The sequence below is a fragment of the Dromaius novaehollandiae genome, chromosome 1 (genome assembly GCF_036370855.1).
Source record: "Dromaius novaehollandiae isolate bDroNov1 chromosome 1, bDroNov1.hap1, whole genome shotgun sequence".
Lineage (NCBI taxonomy): Eukaryota > Metazoa > Chordata > Aves > Casuariiformes > Dromaiidae > Dromaius > Dromaius novaehollandiae.
The window spans coordinates 128663297-128678670 of record NC_088098.1 but is presented as its reverse complement, the minus strand read 5'-3'; the positions used below and the strand labels follow the sequence as shown (position 1 = coordinate 128678670).

General features: G+C 35.0%; 1 protein-coding gene across 9 annotated transcripts in view; it reads right to left on the bottom strand.

The window, feature by feature from the left end:
* The window catches only part of DMD (dystrophin), a 1316184-nt gene that overhangs the window by 274733 nt on the left and 1026077 nt on the right, over positions 1 to 15374 (bottom strand). For all 9 annotated transcript variants that reach the window (XM_026096811.2, XM_064497835.1, XM_064497804.1 and 6 more), the window contains one exon: positions 13948 to 14102. In XM_026096811.2, coding sequence (XP_025952596.2) covers positions 13948 to 14102 — 155 coding nt within the window. The remainder of the gene's footprint in view (positions 1 to 13947; positions 14103 to 15374) is intronic.

Below are 15374 nucleotides of genomic sequence, written 5' to 3'. Positions count from 1 at the left end.
AAAATAAAAATGATGGAATTCTAGACCCTGATTCAGCAAAATTCAGAAAATGTTCAACTCACACTGAGTTCAACAGAAATCAAATATATGTTTGATACAAAAGCCTTACAGAGAAAATCCTAACTCCACTGAGATGAACGGCAAACTTTCCATTGACTTCAGGGAGAACAGGATATTCTCTGATAGTTTTATCCCGAGTCTTTCTTTGACAAATTTCAAAAATAAAAATTTTTAGCAGATCAATGTAACTCATCAAAGAACTATTTTGGCCATTTTAAAGGAGTGGAGACAAGCATAAATGTACAGAACACGGGGATTGTGGAGGTCCCACTATCCTACTATGAAAAGCCATGACAAAGGTGGTAAAAATGAAACTTTGAGTCGTCCCATGCAAGTCTCACCAAACCATCCAGATGTAACTCTGACATACTGCACAATTTGCAATTTTTAAATCCTCCCTAATAAACAATGAAATCATTATCAGGTGTTTACATTTTAAAAGAAAATTGATGTGGATTGTGGCTTATATTTTTGGATACATTGTCATACAAGTATCCTCTGTGTATTCCAGATAATTTACCCAAGGTTTGGGGAGATTTTATCTTATCTTATGAATGCATAATTTTAACTTTGGTTCATGCAAGGAAATCCATAAAGTACAATGTAAGGCCTTTTAAGGAAATGAATATTTATATTTTCTGATATTTAACCAAAAGCTATGCTTAAGGCAGTCTTGTATAAGCAGATGTGTTAACAAACACTGAATTGGTGTGAATGTGGCAACACAATGAGACTGCAAAACGTCAAGGTTCTTCAATGCTATTTTCTTTGTAGAAGGAGTTAAGCTCACATTTTAAAATCATTCTTTTACATCTGGCTGCTGTTATTTCTGAATAGAAAGCCTATCTCTATGTAAAAGCCTGATTAAAAACAAGTAGGCCTCTTGTCAGTTCAAGGCTCACATTCTTGATTGTATTTGACACAATAATCATTTTCATATCTTAAGACTGAAATCTGCCTGGCAGTCCTTGACTCAGTTCTGCTTCTTCCAATTAGCTGAAAAATTACAGCCCAGCTCATCTTCCACGAAATACACTTACATTTGCACTTTTTTGCAGGTGAAAGGTATGGTGACATTCAGTAGTTTAACATAATAATTAGATAACCATTTTCTTTTAAATGTATCCATCTCTGGTAAATACCATTTGAGAAAAAAAAATGAAGTGGCACACATACTCATATGATACTGCAATAAATAACTTCTATCTAACACATGGTGTGGAAAAAGCCTACAGAAATGTGAACACATAACTATGGACACTCTTCCAGATGAATACTTTTGAAAAGAAAATTTTGAAAGAATTCCAGCCCCTATTTTTACTATCTGTTCATTAGCAAGAAAAAACATTCAAATTCGATTATGGTACGGTTAGAAAAGAAGACAGGAACTTTTGGTCCTGAGAGAAATCAGTAGAAGGCATGAAAAGAAGTCAATCGGAAAACTGTCAATGATTTCCATAGATTTGGTCTGTCCCTTTACTTCAAGAAGGCAAAAGCCAGCAAACAAAATGGATCATATTTCATGGTCAGTTTTCTGTTACTCACTCACTTGGGTCAGGAAAGATCAACCCAATCAAGAAAGATTCTACTACTGACATACCAAAGTCAGGTGAGAAAGACGCTGTCAGAAAAAGCAGAGAACGGTAATGGAAACTTTAACATTGGTCTGAATGGAGAGTGAACGCGAATGTCTGAGTATGAAAGCCTCAAGAGGAAAGGTAGAAGTATAGATATAAGAATGGCATGTGTTGATGGCACTTTGACTAGTAGGTCATCGAGATCTCAGGACACTCAAATCAGAAAAATAAAGGAGAGCCTTAAAGAAAAGGGTCAACCTACACCTATATTAAAACAAAGACTCAAACTGTGAAGAGAGAATGGTGAGATGATAAAGAACAGCCCCCAGATAAACCTGAGAGACAAAGGACAGTGAATAAAACCTAATGACTTACAGAGTAGGGACATGCGGAGAGACAAATGAATCTCTTCACTGCGAGCTCCTGAAGGATACAGAAAAGCACATCCCAAACCCAAAGCACACTGTTGACCACCTAAAAAGAAGCTTGAAGGTGTGACTGCAAAGCATTAGCTTATGTCCTCTGTTCTCTGCTATCCCAAAGAAATCCCCTTGACAGAGCATTTAAATACAAATGTCTTGCTGCCTAAATGCTGGACAGACAGCTTGAACAACACATCCAAGAGCACACAGGTACATGAAACTGGCTTTGCTTTAAAATAAAATCACCTTCCCATCCCATAAGGTTGGTATAGAGGTTTATTATACTGTTGCTGTAACAGTGCAACATTATTTCCTACAAAAATAGCTGCATGGCTATATGATTCCTGGTTTCATGTTTTTTCTTTTGTTCACAAAAGTCATGGCTCGGCATTCTTAACATGGTATCTAAGAACGGTGCACAAAGCTAGAGAGGGCAAAGCTTCAGTTTTATCAGAGACCTGTATATTGCAAGTTGACTACAGATGTGAAACCCAATCTATATCGAGCACAGAAATCCAAAGCAGTTTCCCGAGTAGCAAGGCAGGGCACTGAGGTAGATCATGCAATGTCCCATTATTTGGCTTGGATATTACTTTTTTCAGATGGTAGTCATCTAACTTTTCAAGCCCTGTATTCTAGTACTACAAAGGATTCCTAGAAATCAGGTTAGAACAAGCAAGTTAATAGTTCAGTTGGAGAAGAACATACTTAACTTCAACTCACACTTTATACGGCTGTCTTGTTTCGCAATTAACACAAATAAGGTGCAACTGATATTAATGCATTTATTAGGTATGCACGGGTGGACTACAGGCAGCTTATTAGCTTCCTATTAAAAATGCTAACAAGTAAATCTGTAAGTGCATTCGTGGAAAGAAGAAAATTATAGCTTACTTTACCTACTTCATTCTGCTGTTGCAGTGAGGTACATGCACAAGACTGCATATAAATTATCCATAAAAATGTTATACAAGTCTGAGGTATTAGAATGGACTTTCTCACAATCAGTGATTTACATATACTGTACAATTTTACTTTATATAAAGGATAAAAATACTGAACAATTAAGGAAATAGTGTATTTTTAAAGCCACACAGCATTACCATGACATGTTGTGTTTGTAGATCTTTAGTATATTTATGTGTTCTTATGATTTATTGTACTAATTTCTGTAGTTCTTCATTTTGGATCAGAGGTATAGATAATCGAAAGAGTCCTGTCATTTGCTATCCACCATCTACACTACGGAGTCTCAATTACTTGAAATTGTTAAATAATTTTAATGACAACTGTATGATCAAAACTGATTTCTGTAAGATTGTTTAACGTGCCACAGCTCATTCAGTATGCCAAGTTAAATGTCTTATTTATGTTACTTATATTATTTTAGTAGTCCCCAATACCAAGTAGTGACAATATACTAATGAAATTAATCTGACCAGCTCATTTGATCCAGTTCAAGCTCCGCATGTTATGCTTGTAGCAACTGCTGATGACACCACACAAACATATGATTATGTGCAACAATCTTATATTATTTATGATTAGTAAAATGTTGCCCTCCCCAATCACACAGCACCCAGAGAAATACTTATTTGGAGGGAGAAACTGTCTATATGTATGCAAATACAAAAGTGTTGTGTTTTTGTCATTCTGAGACAGAAACAGAAATGAAGCCCTATATTGAGAATAGATACTCAGGAATATTTCTGCTTTTCTGTAAATACCACTCTGCATTTCTTTAATATGTGTATTCTAGGCATAATGAAAATCTGAACCCTTGGGAAAAATATATTTGCCAACTTTCTATTTGAAGTAATTGAAACAAAAGCTGAAAACTAACAGTAAAGCAGTATGATCCATTTGCCATCTATAGGTTAATCCCCTATACAAGGAGCTATTTAGGAACAGTGGCAGGGGATGTAAAATTTTATTACAGAAACCTCTTAAATAAAACAAAAGTAAGGCTAAGAACATATAATGCAGTCAATGCATATAATGTTCAACCCTGAGCACGAGGAGCAAATCATCAGGAATTTGAGAGCAGAAGGAATCAATATAAATGAGTCCAAAATGTCAAACACTACATGGAGGATTTAAACTGTTTTGTACATATTTCTGGGTTCTGAGCTAGCTGTAGCCTTGCAGGAATAAGTATTTAAAATCAAGACCAACAGCTTAATGAAGATGTCAATATATACTAGCACCTGAAAGATTATTAGTAACAAGAATAGCAATAAATATTATGCCAATCTTTAACTCTGCAGTATATACTCATCATTGTCCTTATTCTGGCCTGGGTATCTCATTCCAAATAGCACAGAAGAGAGTTGCAACAGATATAAAAATAATATTATTTGAATGGCTAAAACAATGACATGATGGGAAAAACAATTTAGTAAAAACAGATTTTAATAAAAATATTCAATACTTCTACTTTTATTTTCCCCAAAAGAGAAAGAAGCGATGGTGACAAGCGTCCACAGCTCCAAAGGGTCAGCACAGTCTAAGAAGGAGGGGTGACATCAAAGGCAGATCTGAACCATGTTTGCTCAATACCTGGGGTTCCCACAGGAAAAAAGAAAGAGGGCAGCCCTAGCAGAATTGCCTTCCATCACTTGGAGCAAATCCACATGGTGAAGCTTATGGGTCAGCTACCACAAAATAAATCTACCCTCTTGGACCCAGTAAAGGTATATGGTTCAAAACAGAGCAACAGCCGTTATTAATGATTAACTTTATGGAAATATCAACCTCAGACATGGTCTAAGAACTCAGAAGTCACGTAAAGTTCTGAATTGTTTACTATTATCAAAAATAAAGAGCAGCATCTCTTTCAGAGTTTTAAACAGAAAATAAAAGAAGCATGTGTGTTGTGCTTTAAGGTACATAAAATGCATCCAAGTTAGATTAAAAGAACAATACAAAATTAGATTCAAGTCTAATTTGACATGAGTCAAAAAATAATTAAGTATATAAAAAATAAGACAGTACATAAAGAACCAAAAAAAAAAAGAAAACATGAAAACATAAATAGTAATAAGCTAGAATGCAGAAAGCATTGAAAGGATGTTGGGAGCTTGGCACTTCGGGTAATTTCAAGAAATTTCTTTTTATCATACACAGAGTCAAGTGAACAAATAGAGTCTCAAAAAGATATAGCACATTTTAAATAGATAAAAATTATTTCATTTATCAACAAAAAGTGAACCTGTATAATTGATTAACACAAGGCACTATCGTGCTTAACTAGATACATATCAGAGACAAAACTGGTTATGTATCTTTTACAAAGAAAGAACCTGCAGATAAGCTAGCCAGAGCAATAACGCCAAGGCTATTGTTTTTAGAATTTCACAAGACATATAAGGTTTAGTAGTCGGGAAAGAACACTTCATTTTTTATATTTGTCAGGGGATGTAGAATACTACATTTAAATTCGGAGTATTAGTCATGATTGATATTGAATGCTATAAAACATGAACATATCGATCTTTTCCTTTTCAAAAATTCCTTGCTTTCTTACTGTTTCCCCTCCTATGTACTTCTATCAAATATGTCTTATAAGCTCTATCTTCATGAATTATCAGTTATCTTTCCTTCCTCCAGAGATTCCTCCCCAACCCTATTCTGGGACAGGTCAGAAACTTATACTTCTGACTCTGTTTTTCCCTTGCCTGTCCTCCATCTCATCACTCCCAAAGTCTCTACCTTGGTTGGTGGTATCAATAAAAGCCACAGCCGTTAGCCTCTCCTGCCACTGATTCTCGTCAAGAGTGATAATGATATACGGTTGCTTTCATTTGACAATATCAGTCTGTATAAAACAAGGCGTGATCCAAATTCTGTTCATAGTTGAAACAAAGCCACAGAAAAAAGGCAAACAGCACTATTGACAAATTGGCAAATTGGTGGTAATTTCCATAGAGACTAACAATTTAATAGGCAGACTGAATTACCCTCTCAGTTTCAAGTGCGGCTGACAAGCAAGTAAGTGGAAAGCTGCCTGTACAGTAGCTGATCAGAAGGTACACAATAACTAAACGCCAAGGCCTGCAATAGTACTGATATTCTGTAAAAAATATTCCATATAAAAACATCAGAGGAAAACAAAAAAAGGCTATCAAGTGAATAACGATCTAAACAAAAACTGACAGGTAAGGTCAAATTCTTTTGTGCTGGCATTCTGCTAGTCTGCTGATTAATTTCTATTCAGTTGTTTGCTATAGAGGACATGAAGCCTGCTAAGTCTACTGAGGTGAAAGGAAAGACATTTGTTTGTTGCAATAGGCTTTGGAGGAGAGCAATAATCAGTTTGCTACAGTTTGTTAGTTCATCTGCAGCCTGAGAGGAACTAGATTTAAGGTTTGACTTTCAGGTCACCAAAGCATTAGCAGAAGCTCCTGCTGAAACAGACAGTAAAACTCCCTAGTCAGTTCTGAAAAAGAACAACGTATTTGTCCTCGTTTTCTAATGAAGTAAGAACGAAAGTTGACTTTTTTGTTCATTCTCTCACAAAATCAGGCTCACTCTTATCTCCCTTACTACCTTGGTTTCTGCCCCTCCTGCAGATGTAAAGAACGAGAGGCTAAAGATGAGAATGCTCTCAAACAGAGCATTTATTTGAAATGTCTATATTCGACTTTGATTATGATTCAAGCTAGTGCATGGAGCTGTTCTCCTTTTAGAATTCTGTGCCATCAGCTGTTTAATGATTTTGTCCAGTTGGGTTTCACTGTAACATAAGAACTCTTCCCATTTACATCAGAAAGGAATAAACAGAGTTTAACATATGATAAATACGAGCAAAGCAGCAGAGTTTTATTTCACTCAGGGCCAAAATATAAACCAAGAATGAGACAAACAAAATAACTGGAAGAACAGTAAGGAATGGTCTTTTAGAGGTGCTACTGTCACTTTTCTTACTTGTGTTTAATAATTACCTTGCTCTTGGTATTTGAAGCTGAGGGCATCTCTGCATAATGTCAGTGCTGTCTTTCTTTCTAATTGTCTTCAACGAAACTATTAACATTAGTGTACAATTAAAAAACAACACTACGGATCAGCTGAATTCATGATAACTCTAAAGAACCTCAACAAACCACTTGTGGGCAAACAAGTTGAAAACACAATTAATTTAAGAATAATAACACTTTTTGTAATGCTTGCTTACAGGTTAATTTTTTGTGGTGGTATAGACTTAGCTAATCTCCAGATGATCTCTTGCCTTCCCAGAAGCAATAAAGGTTCTAGCCTATAGATGAATCTCAATGAAGTGGTGGGAGCGTTAAATTTATTCACACTGGTATTAAGAGCTTTAAGAAATATTCCCCCGAAGTCACAAGGCTCCATACCTCCTTTTTGTAGAGAACTATTGCTATTGCTACCCTCTCCTGAAATAACTCAAGAATATTTTTGCTTTTAATCCTAAGAGAGTTTCTCAAAATCCCAAGAGTATGATCACAAAGGTGAAAATGATAAATCACACCACATTCTGGGTAACATTGCTTTTCCAGCTCATCCTACCAGCATTTTGAAAGCATTGCCTATCCAAGGCTCTCCCGTCATAAAGTAAACCACAAATATTCAGTACACTCAGTTGACTTTTCATCTTGGCTCCATATACTGGTGTCTGTACTGTATAAAAAGTGCAGTCAGTTGAATGGAGAACAAAGTAAGGTAAAAAACAGAATATAGCCAAGTAAGGCAACTTTCAAGATGTTCTATTTCTGGGAACTTTGGCTAGTACTTTTATTTTTGTATTTTTATGTATTTTCCTACATGCTGCTGAAATCTGTTCATTCTTAGGGGCATTAGGAAGACAAGATAATAAAACAATGTGAACTGATGTCATTGCTGAAAAGTTTTAGATTATATTTAGTACATAAGTATTTGTTTCAGAGTGTAGCCAGTTAGTAGACTGTCTTTCATATGGGTAACTTATCTTGCATCTCTAATCATATAAAATTCTTCTCCTCTAGAATAGCTCTTTTAGGTGTGCTTTTTAATAACAGGATGAATATTTAACATATAACCAAGTAAAACAGGAAATGACAAATCAATCTCAAATGACAAAATCTCAAATGAAACTCAGAGTACCTAAAACCTTGCCAAGTTAGTGTTCACATCCTTTCAATAGTCTTTTTTTACGGTCCAGTATTTTGTTTAAAATAATAATAACAAAATGGAAGAAAGAAAGCAAAGAATACTTTAATCCTTTATCTGAAAATAAAACATTCTTGCATCATAAGTAGCTGGTAAAGAGTTTTTCTTCAGAGTGTGCCAGCGTTACTGAATCTGCTGGTAACTTCTAAGAAGTATGGAGCACTCTACTGAAGAAGTGAGGCAAAATTACTTTCACAAAAATGAAAACATTTTGTACCTTTTTGTCTAATCAGAAAGACCTCTGGACCTCATAGCAAATTCAGACTTCCCAGAAGAGTTCTCGATTAATTTTTTTTGTAAAACCTGATTGTTCTTCCTATTCAAATGAATAGTCAAGGTGGCTATAATAGGTCTTCACTCAAACACGCTGATGTATAAAGTTATTTGCTCCTTAACATAATCCTGTATGTGATATCTGAGACTGCAAAGACTCACTTTTATTCAACATGAATATTTCTACTGACTGACTGAAAGTACCTAAGTCCTCATAAAATTAAAAGAAGCAAAGATCTCAAAGACGGTATGTGAAGAACATCTAGACTAAAGATTTACTTTTTAAAATAAAGTTGATGTGAATAAATAGAATCAATATAAGCATGTATTATCAACATCTCTAGCAAAACAAAACAATTGCTCTATAATTGCAATGTTTTCAAGCAACCTAGGTCATTTTAAATTAACATCTATTGTTAAGCTGCTGCAAATAACAAACTTTGGCATGACGTACTGGTTGTAAAAAGCAGTCCCTCTACCTATCCACTTTCTTGAGACTGGCAAAATTGTTTCAGAAACAACTGATAAAACACCAGCATGAAGCTAATGATAAAAATGATCATAGTGGGGTTTGTTTGTTAAAAAAAAAATTTACATGGGACACTTGACCAATGTCATCTTCATCCGTAGTCTTGCATTTGCAATAATTTCTTGCTTACGCACACACTAACACAGCTCTATATCCATGATAACAACAGGCACAGAAGTATAAATAAGGTTCTTACGGCCACTTACATTTTTAATTTAGTTGTTTCATTGTGCTCAAATAAAGTGTGTCTGCACAAAGAACTACAATAGCTGTTCATACTCAAGTAATTATACCAATTTTAGGAATGCAGCGCAACATTCAAAACAATAAAAGAATGGAAAGGAAAAGGGCTGAGTTTGCTTGGGGAACTTAGAAGATGGGCATGTTAATTCTTTAAAATCAGACTTACTGTGCAATTCCTTCCTTCTTGAGTTCAGCAATCCAAGCCTAAGCAAGTCAAACAATAAGCTCTTCAGACATGGCTCCCAAAAAGGTCTGGCTACTGAAACCAAGCAAGGATCTTCAGTATAGCTTAACACACATATATAAACCTGGCTGCTGCTGCTGTGTTAGGGTGGTCTTTTCTCACCCAAAGGATGCAATGGGACTGTAGCATAAATATGATTTCTTCTACAAGAGCCATAAAGCAAAGTAATCCTAATGTAGGCATGTTATATTAAGAAAACTTGTCTCCAGTGGAGTGATCAAGCTCTTTTTGTGTAGGCAATAAAATTATACTAACAAACATTATGCACAGATAAAGTTTACATTGTTAGGACTGTGTTCTTATAGCAAGCTACCCACTAATAAAGGCTGATGTTTGCTGAAAGACCAAAACTAGACTACGGACCGTTTAGCACTTCTAATTATTGTTATATTCTGTATTATTACATAGGAAACAGATATGCATCATACTTTTGTACTGTGTATGCCCTCAGCTTGTTTGGCCATTTGCATTTGATATTATCCATCTGACATACAAAATCAAGGTGTTTGTATGACTGGCTGCATTAGAGAATGAATGCTATTCTTAGATAAATATGAGAGTTCGTAACTCAGACCCTTGAAACAAGTTGCCTAGAAACTCGGCTCCTTGCCACAATTCTTCAGCTTCCTGCAGCTTAAACTAAGAATAACAGAAACCTAAGTGTTTATTGATTATCCACTGCCCAAGCTCTGCAATAGGAAAAAAGTTACTTTTTACATTTTGACTGATACATGAGTGTTGTTGCATCCTCTCTCAGGAGCCAAAAAATGCATATTCAGTGGTGCAAGCTGTAACACTTGCAGTGCAGCCTGAGTTTCACTGACCTTCAGCATGGGAACTTGTGAGAGATGCAAATATCTGACGGTGTCTGTTACACTGTGTTGGGTCTGAGGCCTAACTAATTCTCAGAACATGTATGTCATGATATATGCTCCACTTAAGAAAGATCTAAACCCTTGTCCAGCTTGAAATTTAAGCTAGTGAAATTTAAACACATGCTGGGTGGATTCTCAGGAATAGAACAAAGCTAAACTTGCATTTACATGTTTTATTTGATAATTCGCATACAATGTGAGTGCCTACAAAAGCAGAGTACCATAATCCTTGACTGATTTGCCTGTTTTTTCACCTCCAAAAAAATGCCCCTATAGAACCATAAAGAACATTTTATATATATTGAATTTCTAATGGTCACTTCTGCCACTGTATCTTTCTCCCCTGAGCATATAATTGTTCACTTGTTCGATTTATTTTTGTTAACACAAGTGATACAGATCATTTTCTCCTTAATTGCATCAGCTTAACAAATAGTATAGTTATTTCTGGGACAGTTAATGTTTCTAAAGGGAATAGGAAGAGATATGTTTACAAATCATTCTGGCTTTTGCCCAGCCAATCAGTTCATGTGCCTCTAGTGTATCTTTTCAGCATCAACAACAAAAATAAAAATAAAAAGTGGTGAGTAAAAAAAAGGGGAGCACCCATCAAACACTCAGGAACTTGGCTATTAAAGCAGTTAGAATGTCATTTTCATTATAGTTTGATGTTATAAAACAAAATAGTAAGGCAAAGGGTAAACACACAGCAATCAGCTGCAAATCTATTTAAGCAAAACAAAACAAGCTGGCAGATGTTGCCTTAATGACTAAAGTACTTGCTTTGGCTGAACTATTACCAACAGGCAAAGTGTAATTTTACTGCTACTTGCCTGTCTGTTGTTCTACTACTCTCGTTCATGGATAGAAGGGTTCACATATTTTCCTTAACACACAGTGTTGAGCCTAATGGCAGTTTAGAGGAAAAAATAATTCAAAACAATGTAATTCGCCCTAAGATTTTCTGTCAAAATTCTTATTAAAAGAAAATATACATGAAAAATGCCATTTAAAGTAAAGATACAGGGAGAACAAAGAAAAATCTTCAGCAGGTGTATTTCCTCTTGTCACTCAAGGGATGCGTGAGGAGTTTGAATGTATAAACACTGACAAAACTATTTCTAAAACATAACTGCAGAAAAAGCCAAGACTCCTATTTGAAATGTATTTCTACACCATTCTCAGGTCACTGAATCATGAGTGCCTTACTTGATCATGCTCTAGATGAAAGTAACACTCATGGATATATCTGAAATCAATGCACATGTATCTCAGTGGAGAACTAGCCTTTCTTGGAGCCAACGATAAACCCAGAAAAAATATTCTCTTACACTTAAAAAGACGCCTGAACACATAAACAATATGTTTTGCTCTGTGCAACAATCTGAAAGCTGAAGTGTAAAAGGAGGGAAAAAAATAGCACAAAACATAATTGTTAAATTGGCATTTAAGTCATTCAAAGGCCCACTGACTCCATCCTCTCTTTCCACAAAGTTGCTGAACAAAAGAAATCTCAAGGCGGTTCTCCCAGGAGGTCACTGAGCAGCTCGCTGGCAGTGGGAAGGCTGACCACTGCTTGGAACAAACCTGAGAGACCTACAGGTGGAGAGGCTCTCCCGACTACAGGCTTTTTTGCCTGTAGTTGATACCATATTTAAGTCTTCATTTAACAACTGCTCACGAAAGACAAAAATGTGATACAGCCCTCAGAGAAGCTTATCAAATAGCATTTGCAACAAACTTCTTTTTCAAGTTCCCAAACCTATGGTAATTCTTACAAAAATTATATACAAAGTAGTACAAAGCTTGCAGAGACATTCAGCCCAAAACGAGGAAATTCTATATTTACAGTTTCCTGCACAACCTTAATGCTATCCTCTTATACTTCTTAATAGGAAATGTCAACTCAGTCACCTAAATAGCTCTCTTTTGAGATATAGAACATTTGCTACAGTAATTTCTCTAATGCATGAGCTATGAGCAGTTCTGTGGGTTATGAAGAAGCCCACAAGGACTGTGCCTTGAAGAATTTACAGTCTCTACTAAGCTATTACTTGGATGATTCCATGCAACAGTGTTAATTCTCACATTTAGGCAACCTTATACACACCTGGGTTCATCCTTGAAACATTAACAAATACAGAATTAAAGATGCTACCTTAGCTATAATTGCTATCTCAGCAGCTACAGACATAGCTAGACTTCAGGATTAGAAAGCTAGCTCACCAATATAGGGTTGTAATTCTACATATGGAGAAAAGCAATTTCCTTTGACCTCCTAACTTCGCCCACTCATTTGGAGCTGTTTTAAGTAGTATTCATCTAGCTCTTGTTACACAGGACAAGATGTCCCCTCCAGCTTGTCTCTCAGAGCACAGGCAGCAGAATGTTTTAGTTTTCATAAAAAATGGCTAGTACAATAATATACAATAAGACTAAAATGGCTACTGCAATAAGAGGAGAAATGCAAACAGATAGTCACTGAATGTTTATAATAATTTCTCAGTTTAGCTGTTGTTTTTGTTAGAAAAAACTCCCAAATTGTAAGGCAGCTTTCTTTTAGAGGACATCAACGGCATCTCCTCTCATTGTAGGACCTTAAGTAAGTGGCAAATCTGCTTCAGAAAACAAGCTGTTAGTGACTCATTCTGTAGGCATATGAATATCAAATTCATTTATGTATATTTTTAAAAAGAGTGGGGATAAATTTCTGTAGTCACCAGTGATTTGAGTAACTTCCATGATGTAAGAAGGTCTCCTGAATTTGTTACATATTTAAGTAAACTAACTTTCCTGACTTTGTTCATAGACTTAATTAAAAACATTTTAAAAACTAATTCAGTTCTCATTTCAGTTACAGGCTATAAAACTTAATCCAGGACACTAAATTGATTAAAATAACCTTAATTTTTTTGTATCTCATTTCATGTAAAACAATATAAAACTATTTTATTGCTTTAAAGATTTTTTATTCTGAAAAATGTTCTGATTTTACAGATTTCATACTGAATGATTCACAGTTTGGCGGCTTTTAGTAATGAATTGGTATCTATAACACAGAGTAGAAGACTATGAAATGTAACAAAGAATGTGATCAAGGATCTAACAAAAATGTTCTAGACTATAGATTTTCTTCAAAGCTACAAGATAACATTTCTACTTTCAACCTGCTTCAATAGGATATGTCTGTCATTTTTAGGTTCAGTCTATGACTCTAACAAAATCACTGTAGTGATTGTAATGCAGAGATACTACACAGAAATACAATACACTTCATTTAAAATATTTAAAATATATAAACTGTCAAATGAAGTTAGCTGGTAACTGGTCACAACAGTTAAAAATTGAGAGGAGTCAAAATTTTAGTTTTAGAGAATTAAATGGTATCCAAAGTCACATTTCCACAAAATATGACAGAAGAGACATCATCATTCTTTACCTTTTGCACCGTAACCATGTCATTTTCACAAATGACATCCTCTAAGATCTCTAACCAAAGCTGGACAATTAACGTTGATAAAGTTCAACAACAAATCTATTAGTAGAATTTATATCCTACCTCTTATTAATGGTAGCCCATGTTGCATTAATGTTATCTGTCATCAGTTCTACTTTTCTGGTGTCATCTGCTGAATAATCACGGAGTAACTTAAGTGCCATATCATTTGCCACATCCACATTTATTTGCCATTGTCGTAATTCTTTTGAAAATTGCTGAAATAAGAATAACAAAAAAAGGAATAAATCTCAGATCACCATAAAATGATTACACACATTCTATGTTTAGTAGAAAAGTACACAGACAGCTTATATCATCAATACAAAACAAAGAATAAGAACTTCATCAGACCTACTTGTAACTAAGGTCAGAGTCTTTTTAAATGTTTATTTTTCAGTTGTAAGACTGCAGGATTACTGCTAAGTGTCTGAGGCGACTGAGCAACAAAATCCTTAATGTCAGATAAAACACAGCAGCTGAAATTGATAAACAGTGATTAGAATCTTGATTTTTTCTGAGACAGAAATGGGTGGATACATTAGTATAACTTCCATTTGTGATGTTGAATTATACTGAGAGATAGAAAATATTGTGAAATAATATCCAATTATAGCTAATTTTATTTTTCATAATGTGAAACAATACTACGGTTTAGACAAATAATGCCTGTGCTTTCACATTTTTTTCCCAATTTTATTATCTTAGTGAATTGTTTATGTAATCAGTGCCATCTACTGGAACAGCACTAACTCTGCAATACTACGATACTGCTGGTAAGCCTAACTATTTTTATAATACTGATTTATGCTTTTAAGTTTTAAGAAAGTTTTTTAAAACTTAAGCATCCCGTCCTGTCCTCTCCTCTCTTTTCTCCTTTTTCTCTCACCTCCCCAAAATTTGGAAAACTCACTGCAGCCAGAAACCAAATCCCATGCATTTTCCTGTTAGTCTGTTTCTTGAAGAAAATTTCCATATAAATGCACTGAAGCTGCATATTTAATCTATAGTGTGTAACAAAAATGGAAGAGCAAAGAGATGGTCTACTTTGCTTCTGTACTAGGCAAGACTAAAAGTAACTAACCAAATGGGACAATGCAAATGAAAAAAAAGGTTATATTTGCAAATAGAAATAGTAAGTTGAATATAAATATCAGAAGCTATCCACAAAAAGTAAACACTAAGGCTTGACTGCTTACAGTAAAGAAGTGTGATTTAATACTAAAATTAGGAAATCCGTATGAAGGAAAATTGGGGTTTGCCCCTCCTTCTCCCAAAGTGGTACTCTTATTGAAATGTTGTTTTGATTCAGATAATGAAACAATTCAAAGATATAAACTCTGACTGAAAAGTCTAAATACTAAGTAAAAATAAATACATTTGGAATGATTTCTACAATTACATTTTCACCTCAGAAAGTCTGCAAGTTGATTTTGGTAAGGCTGGGTCTGAAACTTATTTATCTTTTGAAGAGAGTCCCTGCTGGAGTT